At 47.2% G+C, this 20,889-nt stretch overlaps 1 protein-coding gene across 2 annotated transcripts in view; it reads right to left on the bottom strand.

Annotated features, from left to right (window-relative positions):
* Positions 1-20,360, bottom strand: part of LOC116958036 (BPTI/Kunitz domain-containing protein-like) — a 67,331-nt gene extending 46,971 nt beyond the window's left edge. The window contains exons 1-3 of one of the 2 annotated variants that reach the window (XM_076058141.1): positions 20,150-20,360; positions 6,519-6,722; positions 3,834-4,019 (exon numbers count right to left, since the gene is read on the bottom strand). In XM_076058141.1, coding sequence (XP_075914256.1) covers positions 3,834-4,019; positions 6,519-6,722; positions 20,150-20,243 — 484 coding nt within the window. In that variant the 5' untranslated portion in view covers positions 20,244-20,360. The remainder of the gene's footprint in view (positions 1-3,833; positions 4,020-6,518; positions 6,723-20,149) is intronic. The other variant, XM_032980516.2, reaches the window with a different exon arrangement.
* Between the last annotated feature and the right edge of the window lie 529 nt (positions 20,361-20,889).

The raw sequence follows: 20,889 nt of genomic DNA, 5'->3' as shown, positions 1-20,889 counted from the left end.
GAACTGTTTCTGAAGTCACTTCATTGAGCGCTTTAATAGCACACTGGGATCAACGGACCCCAGAAGATGAGATCACAGAACTGTTTCTGAAGTCACTTCATTGAGCGTCTTAACAGCACACTGGGATCAACGGGCCCCAGAAGATGAGATCACAGAACTGTTTCTGAAGTCACTTCATTGAGCGCCTTAACAGCGCACTGGGATCAACGGGCCCCCAGAAAATGAGATCACAGAACTGTTTCTGAAGTCACTTCATTGAGCGCCTTAACAGCACACTGGGATCAACGGGCCCCAGAAGATGAGATCACAGAACTGTTTCTGAAGTCACTTCATTGAGCGTCTTAACAGCACACTGGGATCAACGGGCCCCCAGAAGATGAGATCACAGAACTGTTTCTGAAGTCACTTCATTGAGCGCTTTAATAGCACACTGGGATCAACGGGCCCCAGAAGATGAGATCACAGAACTGTTTCGGAAGTCACTTCATTGAGCGCCTTAACAGCACACTGGGATCAACGGGCCCCAGAAGATGAGATCACAGATCTGTTTGTGAAATCACTTCATTGAGCGCCTTAACAGCACACTGGGATCAACGGGCCCCAGAAGATGAGATCACAGATCTGTTTCGGAAGTCACTTCATTGAGAGCCTTAACAGCACACTGGGATCAACGGGCCCCAGAAGATGAGATCACAGAACTGTTTCTGAAGTTACTTCATTGAGCGCCTTAACAGCACACTGGGATCAACGGGCCCCCAGAAAATGAGATCACAGAACTGTTTCTGAAGTTACTTCATTGAGCGCTTCAACAGCACACTGGGATCAACGGGCCCCAGAAGATGAGATCACAGAACTGTGTGTGAAGTCACTTCATTGAGCGCCTTAATAGCACACTGGGATCAACGGGCCCCAGAAGATGAGATCACAGAACTGTTTCTGAAGTCACTTCATTGAGCGCCTTAACAGCACACTGGGATCAACGGGCCCCAGAAGATGAGATCACAGAACTGTTTCTGAAGTCACTTCATTGAGCGCCTTAACAGCACACTGGGATCAACGGGCCCCAGAAGATGAGATCACAGAACTGTTTCTGAAGTCACTTCATTGAGCGCTTTAATAGCACACTGGGATCAACGGGCCCCAGAAGATGAGATCACAGAACTGTTTCTGAAGTCACTTCATTGAGCGCCTTAACAGCACACTGGGATCAACGGGCCCCAGAAGATGAGATCACAGAACTGTTTCTGAAGTCACTTCATTGAGCGCCTTAACAGCACACTGGGATCAACGGGTCCCAGAAGATGAGATCACAGAACTGTTTCTGAAGTCACTTCATTGAGCGCCTTAACAGCACACTGGGATCAACGGGTCCCAGAAGATGAGATCACAGAACTGTTTCTGAAGTCACTTCATTGAGCGCCTTAACAGCACACTGGGATCAACGGGCCCCAGAAGATGAGATCACAGAACTGTTTCTGAAGTCACTTCATTGAGCGCCTTAACAGCACACTGGGATCAACGGGCCCCAGAAGATGAGATCACAGAACTGTTTCTGAAGTCACTTCATTGAGCGCCTTAATAGCACACTGGGATCAACGGGCCCCAGAAGATGAGATCACAGAACTGTTTCTGAAGTCACTTCATTGAGCGCCTTAATAGCACACTGGGATCAACCGGCCCCAGAAGATGAGATCACAGAACTGTTTCTGAAGTCACTTCATTGAGCGCCTTAACAGCACACTGGGATCAACGGGCCCCAGAAGATGAGATCACAGAACTGTTTCTGAAGTCACTTCATTGAGCGCCTTAATAGCACACTGGGATCAACGGGCCCCAGAAGATGAGATCACAGAACTGTTTCTGAAGTCACTTCATTGAGCGCCTTAATAGCACACTGGGATCAACGGACCCCAGAAGATGAGATCACAGAACTGTTTCTGAAATCACTTCATTGAGCGCCTTAATAGCACACTGGGATCAACGGACCCCAGAAGATGAGATCACAGAACTGTTTCTGAAGTCACTTCATTGAGCGCCTTAACAGCACACTGGGATCAACGGGCCCCAGAAGATGAGATCACAGAACTGTTTCTGAAGTCACTTCATTGAGCGCCTTAATAGCACACTGGGATCGCACAGGTCGTTTAGATTCTTTGTACAAAGTTCCGGCATGTCAAACTGAAAACATCCCTCATCGGGGCTGGAATAAACCAGACTATGTTTAAAAAAAAAGAAACACTAATTTAACGCGATGTTTTTTTGTTTGTGAAGTCAATTGGGACTTTGCTGAGACCATACCTTTTTCTGAAAGTGCTTAAAGAAAAGTTTAAATCTTATTTCACATAAATAACCTCGTGTTGTAACAGCTCTCTCGCTGTGTTCACCAGTTTCCACTGCTGGATTATAATTGTTTTCCGCCCGAGGACGACCGCTTGTGTTGCGATCGAAACGTTCGTGATATATTATATATTTTTTGTTTTGTTTAATTTTTCTACCGACGTGACTTTACCGAAAGAACCGAAGAGCATCATTTCGTGTTGAACCGTGTGACATTTTAAGAGCCCAGAATAAAGTTCCATTTGCAAGAGTGACCTGCGACATTCACTTGTTGTGTGTTTAGTACCCACTGAGTAATTTGGCGTTCGCAATTTTCGACTTTGGCAAATTTGGACCCTGACGCCAGCACACACAATGGCCAGCTCTTGTGAATGGCAAAGGAATAGGTTTTACCCTTTTAACTGGCACAAAAACTGACACCTTTATTCAAGACATCATGTTTGCAATAACCACAACACAAGCAGTCAAAATGCAAACAAAAAAGACAACTCTTAAAATAATATTGGCACTGTCCTTGAATTTGATTGGTCCACACCCGAGACGGCTTTTCTTAGAGCCTAGTCTCCACTGGTGTTGGACCAGAAGACGCCAAAAGGCGTACAACTCAAAAACAGCAGCGCACTATCAGAGTATTGAGGGCTCGGGGTGAGCATTTATATTATGAGACCTCCTTTGCCAGTAACAAGATATAGTAATAGGTTTTACCCTTTTAACTGGCACAAAAACTGACACCTTTATTCAAGGCGTCATGTTTGTAATAACCACAACACAAGCAGTCAAAATGCAAACAAAAAAGACAACTCTTAAAATAATATTGGCACTGTCCTTGAATTTGATTGGTCCACACCCGAGACGGCTTTCTTTAGAGCCTAGTCTCTATTGGTGTTGGACCAGAAGACGCCTTGAATAAAGGTGTCAGTTTTTGTGCCAGTTAAAAGGGCAAAAATTTATTCCTATATCTTGTTACTGGCAAAGGAGGTCTCATAATGTCTTGTGAATGACGTCAAGGGATATTTAACGGGCGCATAGTATCGTCACGGTTAGTACACCCGCGGTTATAAATCTTAGGAACATTCAACCAGTGCATACGCGCTGCTTGTGAACTAGCGGGTCAGCAACATAGACAATGACAAACAATGGGTTTTTTTACATTATGAGACCTCCTTTGCCAGAAACAAGATATAGGAATAGGTTTTACCCTTTTAACTGGCACAAAAACTGACACCTTTATTCAAGGCATCATGTTTGCAATAACCACAACACAAGCAGTCAAAATGCAAACAAAAAAGACAACTCTGATAATAATATTGGCACCGTCCTTGAATTTGATTGGTCCACACCCGAGACAGCTTTTCTTAGAGCCCCTTAGTCTCCACTGGTGTTGGACCAGAAGACGCCAAAAGGCGTACAACTCAAAAACAGCAGCGCACTATCAGAGTTATTGAGGGCTCGGGGTGAACAACGCATCACGCGTTGGGGCCCAGCGGCGCACGGACCTTTGGCCTTGGGGCGCCTGCAGCTCTCCACGCACTCCTCGATCGTACGGAAGTTGTTGTCGTTGCCTCCGCAGCCGCCGTAGACGAAGCCCTCGCACCGGCCCGTGGTCATGTTGTAGAAGTGACGCGCGATGGCGGCCCGGCAGTTGCCTGTCTCCGGCTCCAAGCGGCACTTCTTGGGCACCTCTGCAGTGGGTGGGGAGAGTGGGGGGGGGGGTTGTGGAGGCACGGCGGGGAGTTTAAACACCGACGCGCAAGGGCAATGACTATGGCGGGGCGTGCAGTTGCGTGTCGCCGCGGGACTAAATTCTCTGGCGCATTACGAGACCGCCTTTTGCCAGTAACAAGATATAGGAATAGGTTTTTACCCTTTTAACTGGCACAAAAAACTGACACCTTTATTGAAGGCATCATGTTTGCAATAACCACAACACAAGCAGTCAAAATGCGTTTTGTCAAAATGAACCACAGTACCTTGCATTTTGTCAAAATGCATTTTGTCAAAATGCATTTTGTCAAAATGCATTTTGACTGCTTGTGTTGTGGTTATTGCAAACACGATGCCTTGAATAAAGGTGTCAGTTTTTGTGCCAGTTAAAAGGGTAAAAACCTATTACTATATCTTGTTACTGGCAAAGGAGGTCTCATAATGTAAATGCTCACCCTGAGCCCTCAATACTCTGATAGTGCGCTGTTTTTGAGTTGTACGCCTTTTGGCGTCTTCTGGTCTAACAACAATGGAGACTAAAGGGGCTCTAAGAAAAGCCGTCTCGGGTGTGGACCAATCAAATTCAAGGACAGTGCCAATATTATTATCAGAGTTGTCTTTTTTGTTTGCATTTTGACTGCTTGTGTTGTGGTTAATGCAAACACGATGCCTTGAATAAAGGTGTCAGTTTTTTGTGCCAGTTAAAAGGGTAAAATCTATTACTATATCTCTGGCGCATGTCGTGATGGGTACTCTAAGATAGGACGTTCAGTTCTCGCCCGAGCTGCTTTGGTTTCTGGTGGCTGAACGAATACATGATGAGGTCGCGCTCGTTACGCACAAAGTGCTCGCCACAAATGAACCACAGTACCTTGCTGATCTCATCAAGGAGCATACACCACCGCGCAAACTCCGATCATCCCCGCAGCGGATTTTGGCTAACCAAGACGGTCACCGCATCACGCGCTTTCAGATGCAGCCGTCTGGAATGCTCTTCTGTCCGATATTAGTAAGCCAATATGGACGTATGCACTTTAAAATCTAGTTTGTTAACTAATTTCTTTCGAACTGCTTTTTTTGTGTTTAGTTTGTTCTCCTTCCCCCGCACCTCTGATTAGCACGGTTGTCTACGTACGGTGCGAAACACGTTCAACAAACATAAATAGTGCTGGTGGCAAGCGGGCATTCTCACCACAACCACGTGCTCAGGGGCTCATCCTTACACTGCAAGTCGGTTCGCGGTGGCAAGATGTTAAATCCCTCGCCTGGTATGCAGGAGGTCGTGGGTTCGTTCTCGACCCTAACACCTCCATATATATTTTGAGTTTGCTCATCTCTCTCTCTCTCTCCCCGTGGTCGCCTTGATTTTTCTCCGGGTCCTTCGGTTTTTCCCTCCACATTAAAAAAACAACAACAACATGAATTTAGAGTATTTGGCTGCTATAAATGTCCGCATGATAAGTCACCTTGTTGATTCATCACTTCTGAAAAGGAGCCGTGTAGCTCCGTGGGCCTTACCAATTAGGCCCCTCTGTCTGCCTCCCGCCCCCTCCCCCTCTTCATAGCCCAGTGTGAGGGAGTGTTTAGACCCCTGTAGATTTCTGACGTTGGGAGTCAGGACATTGTGAATAATTATTATTATTATTAGCCTTTTGTCCGTCCAAGGACGGGTATATTGCAGTGAATCTGAAACTTGCAAACGGAAAGCATCAATTCGTGTGCAATTTGTAAGGGCGCGGTGACACGGACCTATTTCATTTTAAGGTTACAATCCCTTGCTCATCGCGACGTCCTTTTTACTTCGATGTCTCAACAGCGTGACGGAGATCACGTGATGACGTAGTGAGGGTGAGATAACGTGATGACGTAGTGAGGGTGAGATCACGTGATGACGTAGTGAGGCTTCTGCCTTTGCAGTGAGGGTTGTCAGTTGACGCCGGGGTGGGGAGAGGAGGCGCCTCGCCCCCCACCCACCCTCCCTCCCATGTGGAGTGACGTCACCTGCTCATGATTATTAATGAGGGGGGGGGGGGTCCATGCGGAGGACGTCACCTGCTCATGAATATCAATGAGTGGGGGCTGGTCGACGTGGAGTGACGTCGCGAGCGTTCCGGACAGACATTTCTGGATGATTATTGTAGGCATTAGAACCGCAACCATCCCCGTGGTCCTTCAGCCCCAACCGCCACCGCTTTTCTCACAGATGCAATTATTTTTGGGGCGTACGGCTTATTACGGAGTTGCACATCAATGCGGACAAAAGCCAAACTGAACAAGCTTCGTGAGAAACCATGGGCGGACACGCTAACCCATTATAGTAAACCCACCCCGGGCGGGGGGGGGCGGGGACGGTGAACATATCCCATGATTCCCAGGGTTCATATGAGACGTAGTGATCTGACCACCGTGGGCCAAAATCTATGGGTTTTAGAAAAAAAACCCCCCACAATATTTCACCCTGGCATGCGGGCGCTTACTCTGCACTGTCTTGCAGGCGATGCGGCACTCCCTGTGCGTCTCGAAGTTGTTGGCGTTGCCGTAGCAGCCGCCAAAGTAGAACTCCTCGCAGCGCTGCGTGTAGCGGTTGTAGAAGAAGCGCGGGATGAGGGCCTCGCAGGGCCCGGTCTCGCTGTCCAACGTGCAGATGGCGCGCATGGAAAGCTCCTCATCGGTCTCGTCGCCTGCAGGGAGAACGGGGAGGACCCTATAGCAAGGAAAACTCTTTTGTATGCTGCGCATGTGTACGCCGAACTTCTTTTCGAACCGTGCGTAGCCTAACCGTGATAATCGGAGTTAAGGCCCACTGAGCTAAATGCCTCTTCGGACGCGACCTGGCCGCCTCAAATTTAAGCGTGACGAAGCGGCTTATCGCGTGGACGTTTATGGCAGCCGAACACTCGATGAATGCACCTTGATTCTTAACGTGGAGCGGAAAAACCGGAGGACCCCGGAGGAAAATCCACACGACCACGGGGAGAGAAACTGCACTACTCCAAATATACAGCAGGCATCACCGTAACATCCGTTTGCACGCCATGTATTAGCTCTAGAATTACCACAGTTACCCAGGCAACGGTCGAGCGGTCAAAGGAACCACAACTGATCCAATGAGCCATTCGCAGTTTCAATCAGGGTCGGGATCAAACCCACGACCTCCTGTATACCGGGTGAGCTAGCGAACATATCGCCACCGCGGCACCACTCTAACCACTGTGGCACCCCAGGGTTTTAACTCCCGTCGTGTAAAAAAAAACAACAACAACAACAACGATGGTTTATTGCGCCGTACATATTTGTCCCGTCAATGTCGTGTTCAATCGCAATGCCGCAGGCGACAACAACACGCTCACCAGCCCAGCCGCTCAGTCGCTCATGCACGTCGAGACGCTGCTTCTCTTTCTGTTTCTTCAATCGCAGTCATCGACTGTGGAATTCCCTCCGTCCACCATCGCCTCTTTTGCCGAGATTTTTATTTTATTTTATATAATGATTGGCCTTGCTCAATTGAACAAACACGTTAAACAAGTATTTATTTACAATTTTGACAAGTGCTGTTGGTTGCTGGCCGTTTTAACGTTTTGGGTCGACGCTCAGCCTCTGTGTTGAAAACATAACGTGCGGTATTCATGGCATTCGTAGAGCTACCGTGAAGGCTCATCCATAAATGACTTCATTGGTCAAGTTCATTGTGGAATGACGCACAAACATGTTTTAACAAAATCGGTAGCAGTGTAACAACATCTTTTCTCTCCATGTGTGTGTTTTTGAGTTCAACGTACGATAATTTCACTTTTAAGATCATACTCCAGTGAGGATCGCCGCATTCTCTGGGTTATTGCTTGCGCGTGTGTGCGACCCTACTTAAATTAAATTACATTATTGACACAGAGCACAAGTTTGGGGTGCATCTTACTCTCTGGAGCATATCATAGTAATTTGAAGGATGCAATATGTGCGTGTGTAGTGTTGCTCCGGAGATACTTCGTAGGGGGCACGTTTTTATTATACACACGCACCCTAACTAATATACATCAATTCTAGATTTGAAGCTTTCGTGACTGCAAGGATCCATACTCTTTGGTTCTATTCGGTAAAGTCACCACGTAGGTAAAAAAAATGAAACAACAAAAATCTCACGACGTTTCGGCCACAACACAAGCGGCCTTCATCAAGGTCGCGGTCTGAGCGTGGCCGTGTTTCACTCCAGCGCTGTTCTCGAGACAGTCTGGTCCCTTCACCTGATGAGGGCCGCTTGTGTTGTGGCCGAAACGTCGTGATTTTTCATTATGAGACCTGTAAATGCTCACCCCGAGCCCTCAATACTCTGATAGTGCGCTGTTTTTGAGTTGTACGCCTTTTGGCGTCTTTTGGTCCAACACCAATGGAGACTAGGCTCTAAGAAAAGCTGTCTCGGGTGTGGACCAATCAAATTCAAGGACAGTGCATATTATTATCAGAGTTGTCTGTTTTTGTTTGCATTCTGACTGCTTGTGTTGTGGTTTTTGCAAACATGATGCCTTGAATAAAGGTGTCAGTTTTTGTGCCAGTTAAAAGGGTAAAAACCTATTCCTATATCTTGTTTCTGGCAAAGGAGGTCTCATAATGTAAATGCTCACCCCGAGCCCTCAATACTCTGATAGTGCGCTGTTTTTGAGTTGTACGCCTTTTGGCGTCTTTTGGTCCAACACCAGTGGAGACTAAAGGGCTCTAAGAAAAGCCGCCTCGGGTGTGGACCAATCAAATGCAAGGACAGTGCATATTATTATCAGAGTTGTCTGTTTTTGTTTGCATTTTGACTGCTTGTGTTGTGGTTTTTGCAAACGTGATGCCTTGAATAAAGGTGTCAGTTTTTGTGCCAGTTAAAAGGGTAAAACCTATTCCTATGTCGTGATTTTTTTATCGTTTTATCTTTTTACCTACGTGGTGACTTTACCGAATAGAACCAAAGAGTATACATCACATTCTTCATACAGCTGATCTTGAGGACCTCTTCCACTTGGTATACTATATGCCTCCTGTGTAGCGTGCCTAACCCGACTACGCTCCAGGTCCTCCGGCTGTAATATAACTACGTGAGACTACCCGATCTGACCCGGCCAAGGTACGGGTCCAACACTGACCCCATCACAGAGCTTCGGCCCTTAAAAGGACGGCGAAGCTAAGGGGGGAGGTTCAGAGTCCTACTCTAGCAGCGTCTTCTTGCTTCAACTGCTTCCGTCTCCAACTGCTTCGGTTTTCAAAATTTCGGTCACAGTCCCTATGAGCACTGTAACATTGCATTTATGGCTTTATTTATTTTGGTGATTTCGAAAACGTTTTTTTTGGGTTTGGCCATGTTTTTGTTTATTGTAGTACGGAGTTAGACTGATGGCCTTAATCTTAGTAGTCTTGTGGTTGTTGTTGTTGTAGTACGGAGTTAGACTGATGGCCTTAATCTTAGTTGTCTTGTGGTTGTTGTTGTTGTAGTACGGAGTTAGACTGATGGCCTTAATCATAGTTGTCTTGTGGTTGTTGTTGTTGTTTGAGTTGCATCCCACTGGGATTTTTTGCACACAGCGTTGGTGGTGTAACGGTGCTATTTCAGGAATATTTTGATGGTTTTTTTCTTGGATTTTCTGTTTTGCACACAGTCACACACACACGTAGCCACTGTAAGATGTTTTTCTTGTTCGTGTTTTTGGTTTTTTTTTGCTCGTTGCGGTTGCACTCCGATTCAAGAGCCGAATGGCTCACAGGGCTCTATACCAAAATAAATGGAAACGGAAATGGAAACTGCCTGGACCTCTCCCAGAGGTTCGCCTTGTATCCGCTTCTCAGCCGAGGCGCGGACCTCAGTGAGAGACGCGGGTGATCCCACCGAGGTCCGCATGTCTGCCGTTGCAGGTCAGTGCAAGCCGTAGTTCCCCCCGCCGTTGGGAGTGTTTGCGAGGGATCGTGGAATCCCACGCAGCCACCCCAAAACGCTTCTGGGCTGCCCCGTCATCGCCTGCAAGCGCAGCCCATCCGTGGCGCTACACGCGCATGATCTTTTGCTAGCCTTGACCAACATTTGGCAAATTGCAACCGCGCATTTTCAATCAAAACCAGAGGTACTAACCAGATTTTTTTTGTTTGTTTGTTTATCAGCTTCTCATCTGACAAATGGAATTCATTGTTTTCTCCCCAGACTCAGAGCTTGCGCGCCACGCTTACAGGGGTTATCATGTCCACCGCTGGATATATCTATGCACAACGACATATGTACAAATCGCTGCGCTCCATTTGAAAGCGTGAAATTTAATAATGCTGCTTCATAAAAAATAAAATAAAAACTCCCGATAGCTTTCATGTAACATCTTTACAACAACAAAAAACACCATCGCAATAATATAAATGGTGTAAAACTGTTAATGAATTAGTTTAACACGTAGGCTTTCGCGACCAATATTATTCATAATAACGGTTTTTGGGTTAGATCGCGTTTATTTATAAATGTGTCGTAACCCTCCACCACCCGACACGGCCACTCAGCAAAAAAAAATTGCTCTGTTATTTGTTTGCATGTAAGCTATCGCAGAACGCGACTGCCTAATGTCCCAAAACGCAAATGGCTAAATGAGGAAGCAAACTCGCGCTTCCTGGACTTCACCCTGTCTTGCGTGTATTATTATGAGAGTAAAATAAATAAAAACCCCTCGCCGTTGTTATTATTGCTGTGATGTGATTTTTTTTTTAGTAAAAAATGAACACAGTTAGCGAGTTTATTTCGGTTGGCGAGCGTTAGTGAGCCGAGAGGCCACAAATGGAGAAATCCCCAAATAGCGTCTCAACAGCTAGCGAACAACGTTCATTCGCAACATTGGGCTCGTGTTCATCACGATGGACGGTGAGCTTCCCGGTTTAACACGGAGGCTTTCGCGACCAATATCGTCCATAAATAGAGTTTTTATTTTATTTTTTTAGGGTTAGATCGCGTAAACATATGAATGTGTCTTTTTGATTTAGAGCTTTCGCGACTGCAGTAATTCATATTCTTAGCTCTTTCGGTAAAGTCACCACGTTGAAGGGAAAACAATAAAATAATAAATATATATAAGACAATAAAAAAATTCTCACGACGTTTCGACCATAACCGTTTGTGTGTTATGGTCGAAACGTCGTGAGAATTTTTTTTATTGTTTTATATATATTTTATTATTTTATTGTTTCCCTTCAACGTGACTTTACCGAAAGAGCTAAGAATCCTGCATAGATTTTGATTTAAAGCTTTCGTGACTGCAGTAATTCATATTCTTAGCTCTTTCGGTAAAGTCACGTTGAAGGGAAAACAACAAAATAATAATAATATATAAAATAATAAAAATATATAAATATATATTTCTTAATTTTACTGTTTCCCTTCAACGTGGTGACTTTACCGAAAGAGCTAAGAACATACAAATGTTGTGTCGTCAAAACCCTCCACCGCCCGACCGCAACCAACCGGTAAGGGTTATCACGTAAACAGAACGTGGCCAATTCGTCACCCATTTACGCCCCAAAAATAAGCATCACGTTCGTGCGCGGCCTCGCCCCCTCAATGGCGTGTCTTAAGGTCGGGGAGTCCGCGGGGGTTGAAGAGGATAACGACTCACGGGCACACCTTCATCGCTCCGCGGCGAGGCAAAGGGCTCCCCAATCGATGCGCGTGTGTCGTGCGGATCCGTCTGGCTTTGCTTCAGCGCGCTGCGGTGCGAGCGGGCTAACCCGTAGGAAAGACTGCGCGAAGGGGGATGGGTGCAGATGCAGCACTTGTCGTAGTTTAACTTTTTTTAAATAATATTACAAATATTGAATAGAAAACACAGGGGGAACATAGACATGGAGTTTGGAGAGAGGGGGTAGAGAGAGAGAAGAGAGAGGGGGTAGAGAGAGGGGGTAGAGAGAGAGGGGGGGGGGTAGAGAGAGAGGGGGTAGAGAGAGAGGGGGTAGAGAGAGGGGGTAGAGAGAGGGGGTAGAGAGAGGGGGTAGAGAGAGAGGGGGTAGAGGGGGGGGGGGTAGAGAGAGGGGGTAGAGAGAGGGGGTAGAGAGAGGGGGTAGAGAGAGAAGGGGGGGATAGAGAGAGGGGGTAGAGAGAGAGGGGGTAGAGAGAGGGGGTGGAGAGAGAGGGGGGGTAGAGAGAGAGGGGGGTAGAGAGAGGGGGTAGAGAGAGGGGGTAGAGAGAGAGAGGGGGGGTAGAGAGAGGGGGTAGAGAGAGGGGGTAGAGAGAGGGGGTAGAGAGAGGGGGTAGAGAGAGAGAGGGGGTAGAGAGAGAGAGGGGGTAGAGAGAGAGAGGGGGTAGAGAGAGAGAGGGGGTAGAGAGAGAGAGGGGGTAGAGAGAGAGAGGGGGTAGAGAGAGGGGGTAGAGAGAGAGGGGGGGTAGAGAGAGAGGGGGTAGAGAGAGAGGGGGGTAGAGAGAGAGGGGGGTAGAGAGAGAGGGGGTAGAGAGAGAGGGGGTAGAGAGAGGGGGGGTAGAGAGAGAGGGGGGTAGAGAGAGGGGGGGTAGAGAGAGAGGGGGTAGAGAGAGGGGGGGGGGGTAGAGAGAGAGGGGGTAGAGAGAGAGGGGGTAGATAGAGGGGGGGGGTAGAGAGAGAGGGGGGGTAGAGAGAGGGGGTAGAGAGAGGGGGTAGAGAGAGGGGATAGAGAGAGGGGGTAGAGAGAGAGGGGGTAGAGAGAGAGGGGGTAGAGAGGGGGGTAGAGAGAGGGGGTAGAGAGAGGGGGGTAGAGAGAGAGGTAGAGAGAGAGGGGGTAGAGAGAGAGGGGGGGTAGAGAGAGGGGGGTAGAGAGAGAGAGGGGGGGTAGAGAGAGGGGGGTAGAGAGAGAGAGGGGGTAGAGAGAGAGGGGGTAGAGAGAGGGGGTAGAGAGAGGGGGTAGAGAGAGAGAGAGGGGGGGTAGAGAGAGGGGGTAGAGAGAGAGGGGGGTAGAGAGAGATAGAGGGGGTAGAGAGAGAGGGGGTAGAGAGAGGGGGGTAGAGAGAGAGGGGGTAGAGAGAGGGGGGTGGGTAGAGAGAGAGAGGGGGGTAGAGAGAGGGGGTAGAGAGAGGGGGTAGAGAGAGGGGATAGAGAGAGGGGGTAGAGAGAGAGGGGGTAGAGAGAGAGGGGGTAGAGAGAGGGGGTAGAGAGAGGGGGTAGAGAGAGGGGGGTAGAGAGAGAGGTAGAGAGAGAGGGGGTAGAGAGAGAGGTAGAGAGAGAGGGGTAGAGAGAGAGGGGGGGTAGAGAGAGGGGGGTAGAGAGAGAGAGGGGGGGTAGAGAGAGGGGGGTAGAGAGAGAGGGGGTAGAGAGAGAGGGGGTAGAGAGAGGGGGGTAGAGAGAGGGGGTAGAGAGAGGGGGTAGAGAGAGAGAGGGGGGGTAGAGAGAGGGGGTAGAGAGAAGGGGTAGAGAGAGATAGAGGGGGTAGAGAGAGAGGGGGTAGAGATAGGGGGTAGAGAGAGGGGGTAGAGAGGGGGGGTAGAGAGAGGGGGTAGAGAGGGGGTATAGAGAGAGGGGGTAGAGAGATAGGGGTAGAGAGAGGGGGTAGAGAGAGAGAGGAAAGGGGTCAGGAGTGGTTTACACAAAGCAAAGCATTAAAAAAAAAACCGCAGAAATAATGAACGAAGCAAAGCTTCGACTCCACCGAGACATCTTCTTATTTACCTCTGATCGTTAAAAATAACAAAAAAAAATAAAAAATAATCGAGCAGCGTGCCTGGTGAAGCTATATGGAGAGGGGGGTGGGAGCCCAGGAGCTGTTCACCTATCACTCGCCACCGCTTTGCCCTTGACCGTGTGAGGCCGTCGAACTCAGGCGTCACTCGGCTCGTAGTGCAGTGCACCGGCCACCGCACGAACGCCGCCTCTTACCGACTCTTAAACCCCTTGACAAAATAACCCCCAAGGGGCGCTTCGACCGATGTCGACTTGACCTTCCACGGTCTGCGTGCTGGCATCTCATAAATAGTCTCCGGCGCTGTCCTACCAGACAGTCTCGTCCCTTCACCTGATGAAGGCCGCTTGTGTTGTGGCCGAAACGTCGTGAGAATATTATTGTGTTATTTGTATTTTATCAATTTATTATTTTATTCTCATTCTACGTGGTGGTGACTTTACCGAAAGAACCAAAGAAGATGAATCATTGCAGTCACGAAAGCTTTAAATCGAAAAGTCTTGCCGTTGTTTTATAATGCACGCTGGTGTTTTACATTTTTTCCGCTTACAAAACGCGTGCGTGGGCAAACGAAAGCAACGTATTGCCAATCATCATCATCATCACCGTCATAATAATGATGATAGAGCAACTAAAACAAACATTTGATAAGGAGTGCGACATTTATTCTTCGCATGATGGTTTTACATCTTTCACGAACAAACGTGTTTGTCATCATCATTATCATCATCGTCATCGTCAGCATCATCATCACAACGATAGAGCGACATTTCGCAAAAGGAAAAAAACTAAAATTTGATAAGGGGTGTGACGCACTTGTTCCACAGCACTCCACGACACCAACGTGCCCTTGATAAGGGTCTAGAGGCACAAGATAAACTCTTAAGCGCAGCGTGACATTCTAAATAACCTTGCTTCTTCCGTTCTAGATTTGAAGCTTTAGCGACTGCGAGGATCCACAAACTCTGTGGTTCTATTCGGTAAAGTCACCACGTAGTAGGTAAGAACAAAAACAAATTAAAGCGACAAAAAAATCACGCGACGTTTCGGCCACAACACAAGCGGCCTTCATCAGGTGAAGGGACCGTGTTGTCTCGAAGGCTGCGTTGGAGTGAAAACACAGAGCCAAGCTCAGACCGCGACCTTTAAGCTGTGTGAGAGGACTTAAGTCCGCCAATCAAATGCTAATTTTTTTTTACACTAATTCCTTTGTCAAGGCACCTTAATCCCTCTCACGCAGCTTAAAGGTCCGCGGTCTCAGCTTGGCTCTGTGTTTTCACTCCAACGCAGCCTTCGAGACAGCCCGGGATCCCTTCGCCTGATGAAGGCCGCCTGTGTTGTGGCCTGAAACGTCGTGAGATTTTTTTGTCGTTTTATTATAATTTTTTTTACCTACTACGTGGTGACTTTACCGAATAGAACCAAAGAGTTTGTTTCTTCCGAGCAGATAATCACGTTTTTTTTTTCTTATTTTCTTTCACAGCCGTTTTCCCCCTCCTTAAATCTATCAACCGTCCGGTTCAAAGATCCCCCTTTGCGCACTGTCCACCGTGCACGGCCGACAAAGTCAGCTGGACGGTTAACCCAAATGGTCTATGAGCACGCCATTAAAACGCCTCTTATTCTTCAGCATTACACGACGTGCGGTCACGAAGTGCGGTCACGAAGTGTTTTATTGGCGAAGCTGAAATGTCAAATGAATGACTCGGTGGAGCGTGAAGCATGACTAAAGGGGTGAGAAAACTTGCACGCAAGTACGATAACCGCCACGCAAGCTTCTTGAGGGCTGTGCTCGCAGAGGACTCACACGTGCTGTTCAGTCTGATGTCCCTGACGTTTTTGCTCCGTGTCGCTGGGAGCTTCTTCAGCAACTGATTGGGCATAGCTTCATGTTCTCACTCGGTTGCATAGAGGTGCATCACCCTGGCATGCATGGGATAAATAATAATAATAAAAATGCCTCTTTCCCATTATTTGTCCGTCCGCAAAAAAAAGTAACATTTTGTAATTTTTCCTACATCCCATCGGCTGCACGGGGCTTCTGGGACTCGCATCATCTTATCAGCGGCACTGTTCGATACGAAGCAAAAACTCTGGCCAAGTTTTGTCATTCAGCGTCTCGTTAGCAGAGTCATGCTTCCGCGAACCTCAGGCTGGTGAACTGCTGAAACTTGTATAGGCAAGGGAGAGCCCTCTCCGGTCTCACAGCAACATATGCGCAAAGCGACCAGCTCGTGTGCCACACGGGTGACGAAGTTAAGGGTGAACGTCGTCCGGTCAACACCAAACATCATCATCAGCATCATCATCAGCATCATCATCAGCAGCAGCAGCAGCAGAACGGCGGCTACGTAGCTGAGAGAGACCGCGGCACGCGCGCGAGCTGCTCCGTCGGTTCTTGCTGAAGAAGCTCGCGGTGATGCGGATTTAAACTTCGGTGCGCGAATAGCCGCGCGTTGCAAGCCCGAGAGAGAGAGAGAAAGATAAAAAAAATAAAGAGACGTAGGAAATACGCCCCGTGTTTTTTTTTTAAATTCGCAATGCAGAACTTTAAACCATCGGAACCGTTCTCTCTCCCTCTCTCTTCTCTCCCTCCCTAGAAGCCGCGGTCACGATGCATTTTAGAATTTCAGGGGATGAATTACGACCACGCACACACGCACACAAAAAAAACACACACAATTCACCGGGTCACCGATTGCACGTGAGCGTTTACGAACAATAAATAATGAGACCGGCGGGTTTTAAAATTGCATTACCAGTACTATAACACACCAGCACATGACATCCTCATCCCCATAAGTCGCGTGTATTTTACCACGCGTTTTTTATTGAAATGATGACGTCACCCTGCTGCTGTTCTATTTAAGACCGGGAGCAAGTGGAGAGGGCTTTACCATTCTGGCGAATTGCCCGATGATGATGCTGGATGTAATTAACCAGCGAAACATCACAGTACAACTCAAACTGTAAATGTTGTGGATTCACTCTTCAACAACACACCGGCGAGGGGCTAAAGTAGTGAACTATTTGTGTAATAATAAAGGTTTTTGGGTTAGATCGCGTTTATTTATAAATGTGTCGTAACCCTCCACCACCCGACACGGCCAATCAGCAAAAAAAAAGTGTCACGTTGACAAAAGACAAATAATTCACTACTTCAGCCCACCGGTGTGTTGAAGAGTTAATCCACATTTACAGTTTGAGTACGACGTTTCGCTGGTAAATACTTGTGTCTTTTGTGTCTTTTGTCAACGTGACACTTTTTTTTTGCTGATTGGCCGTGTCGGGTGGTGGAGGGTTACGACACATTTATAAATAACGCCATCTAACCCAAAAACCTTTATCGTGATTAACTCACTCTGTCTGTTGTTGTTCTTTTTGTTGTTGTCGTTGTTGTAGCCTCAAAATCTTGTAACTCAATTTTTACCCAACATTCCCAATGTGCTATCCACAGCAAACTTGCAATACGTACGTCATACTGATGACAAGACTATATTCTATCGTTAAACATAAAAAAAACATTTATTTTTAAACAATGTTTCGGCTTGGGTGCTAATTGTCCACTGCTTAGCTCACGTTGGCTGTAAATCACCACGGGAGGGTCCCCCGTACGTTGTGGCCAAGCTTCTGGGCCACTTCCTCGAGTCGTGGTGGAGTTCTGCCAATTACTCGTACGGTACATTTAATTAAAGCGCGTGTTGTTAAAAAATATATTTATATATTATTTATTTCAACAATCATTAGCACAAGCGTAAAAAAGCAGCGCGTAACTCCTGCATAGCTTTTGATTGAAAGCTTTCGTGACTGCAGTGATTCATATTCTTAGCTCTTTCGGTAAAGTCACGTTGAAGGGAAACAATAAAATAATAAAAAATATATAAAACAATAATAAAAAAATTCTCACGACGTTTCGACCATAACCGTTTGTGTGTTATGGTCGAAACGTCGTGAGAATTTTTTTTATTGTTTTATATATATTTTATTATTTTATTGTTTCCCTTCAACGCGACTTTACCGAAAGAGCTAAGAATCCTGCATAGATTTTGATTTAAAGCTTTCGTGACTGCAGAAATTCATATTCTTAGCTCTTTCGGTAAAGTCACGTTGAAGGGAAACAACAAAATAATAATAATAATATATAAAAGAATAAAAAATATATCAATACATATTTTATTATTTTATTGTTTCCCTTCAACGTGACTTTACCGAAAGAGCTAAGAATCCTGCATAGATTATTTGGTGCACATTTCAACTTTCGTCAGTGCTCATGTTTCAAATTGATATGTCGTCATCATCATCATTGTCATCAGCCATGATCAATCCACTGCTGGATGAAGGCCTCCTCCACAGGCTTTCACCGTCTCTCATGGTCCTGCGATGCATCGATCCATCGATCACCTGCACGCAAGCTCATTTTTATCGCTCCGTCTCCTTCGTTGAACGCCCGCTTGGACACGCTCCGTTCCTCGGCTGCCGCTCCATCATCATTCAGGGCCATCGGCAAATCGTCCACATCTAGCCAAGTAACTGGCACAACAAAAACTGACACCTTTATTCAAGGCGTCATGTTTGCAATAACCACAACACAAGCAGTCAAAATGCAAACAAAAGAGACAACTCTGATAATAATATTGGCACTGTCCTTGAATTTGATTGGTCCACACCGGAGACGGCTTTTCTTAGAGCCCTTTAGTCTCCATTGGTGTTGGACCAGAAGACGCCAAAAGGCGTACAACTCAAAAAGAGCGCACTATCAGAGTATTGAGGGCTAGGAATGAGCATTTACATTATGATACCTCCTTTGCCAGTAACAAGATATAGGAATAAGTTTTACCCTTTTAACTGGCACAAAAACTGACACCTTTATTCAAGGCATCATGTTTGCAATAACCACAACACAAGCAGTCAAAATGCAAACAAAAGAGACAACTCTGATAATAATAATATTATGCACTGTCCTTGAATTTGATTGGTCCACACCGGAGACGGCTTTTCTTACAGCCCCTTAGTCTCCACTGGTGTTGGACCAGAAGACGCCAAAAGGCGTCTTGTGCCAGTTAAAAGGGTAAAACCTATTCCTATATCTTATTTCTGGCAAAGGAGGTCTCATAATCTAGCCAAGTGTCCTGCCCGACCCTACCTGCCATTCTTAACAGTTGTAATTGTCTTACAACTGCAAATATATATTTGCAGAATCCACGTGTTCCTATTTCTGTCTCTCAATATACTGCCAAATGTGCATCTTCGTGAGTAGATTTAATTTTTTTGTCCGTGTTTTGTTTGTTTTACTGATCATGTTACCGAACCACGTGCGGTTCACGTCATCGTAAGAGGATCGCAAAGTATATGGGCTTACTGGAAAGTGTTTCGATCATGAATATTGCTATTTTGCAAGGGACAGTGCATTCTGTAGAGTATGTGGCCGCTATGTAGTTCCACGTGATAAGCCACTTCGTTGAGCTATCATTTGTGGCCAGGTAGCTTCTGAAAAAAAAAATAGCTGTGTGGAGCACAGTGGGCCTTACCTGGTAAAATAAAATGTTATTTTTTTAAAAAAAATAGTTTTAAGTTTCTACTGTCAGGGCAGATATTGGAGGCCATGTGTCGAACGTGCATCTGCTGTGGGATCAGCCGGAGGGTGGAAGATTTCGTTTTTTTTTTTAAATTGGAATTTGTCGTTCAACTAAACGACAAATTCGAGGAGGGGTCCTTAACGCAAACGCGCTCACCTCATACGCTTTGGTTCTATTCGGTAAAGTCACCACGTAGGTCAAAAAAAAAATAAAACGACAAAAATCACGACGTTTCGGCCACAACACGAGCGGCCTTCATCAGGTGAAGGGACCGGGCTGTCTCGAGGACAGCGCTGGAGTGAAACACGGCCACGCTCAGACCGCGACCTTTAAGCGTTCACCTCCACAGCCACCGTTCCCCGACACGTACGCGCAAAGAGACACACTTACGGTACGGACACGCGACCACCAAGAACACGGCACAGAGAGTTTGTCGAACCAACTCTTGAGTTGTGCCACGTGGTTCTTGTTGTTGTTGTTGTTGTTCGCCACGATTGTCCGACGTTTCGCCGCACGAGCCGGGAGTTTCTTCCCATGAACGTCTCCCCATACACCGGCCACCTCGTCCCCGAAACATTCTTCCGGACCCGTCTGCCAATTGAATCGAGCGCCGCAGAGAAGCTCCCCCGGCAACGTGGGGCGAAACGTCGGAACATCGAAACCGGACGGGCGCGTGCACAACAAAGATCCCCCATACGGCCTGTAACAGACTGTAGGGGCAAGTGCTGTTAGCGAGCCGCACCTATGAAGGTCTGTAACGGTACACGAGCGGGTGGATTGGCCAGCACCACACACACGCACACACACACGCCCAAAAAAACCCACCACGGGGTTGACAAACAGTCGCCAATAAACCGCGCTACGTAAACCCATCGTTTGACTCTCTCACTCACCCGTGACCTCTTGCGAGTTGCAGGTGATGGCCGTGTACGCCAGGAGGCAGAAGAACAACGCGGCAGAAGTGATCGTCAACGCGGCAGAAGTCATCGTCAACGTGGTCGCTCGTCTTCTCGATGCCGTCGACTCACTCACGAGATGTCTCCGAGGATTTCTGTCCGTCGGCTCCGGCTGGATAAGTCGGTCGGGATTTCCGCCCTCTTCCCCTTTTTTATTCTTCTTCTTCTGCTGCTGCCGCTGTATAAACTTTCACCGCCCACACCTCCCCCATCACCACCACCACCACCCACCCCACCCACACAGAGCACACACGCGCAACCAACCCACAACTCACCGCAACACACACACACGCGCAACCAACCCACAACTCACCGCAACACACACACACGCACACACAGGCGCGCGCAGAAAACCCCCAATAAAATTACGCTTAGTGAGTAAAAACACACGCAGATTGTGGGCGTAAACGTCCAACTTCAATGCGCTTAAAGAGTAAGCAAAGAAGATAATGAGTATGTGTGTGTGTGTCATCACGCTTTATACGATGCTAAGCACATTCTTTAAAGATTACTTGACCCTACCCCTCCCCCCCCGTTAACAACCTCATGATGCTACTCGCGTAGCCCCCCATATCATGAGTGTAGCACGGGGCCAGATCAAAAACGAATTACCGGAGACAAAATCCTCCCTAATTTTCACAACAGCTTCTGGCTTTTCGCTGCCACCAGGCCTGTCC

Source organism: Petromyzon marinus (assembly GCF_048934315.1).
Source record: "Petromyzon marinus isolate PM22_M1 ecotype Great Lakes invasive population chromosome 68 unlocalized genomic scaffold, UKy_Petmar_22M1.pri1.0 chr68_unloc.1, whole genome shotgun sequence".
Lineage (NCBI taxonomy): Eukaryota > Metazoa > Chordata > Hyperoartia > Petromyzontiformes > Petromyzontidae > Petromyzon > Petromyzon marinus.
Note: the sequence above shows the minus strand (reverse complement) of the source record. Positions and strands in the feature narration are given on the sequence as shown.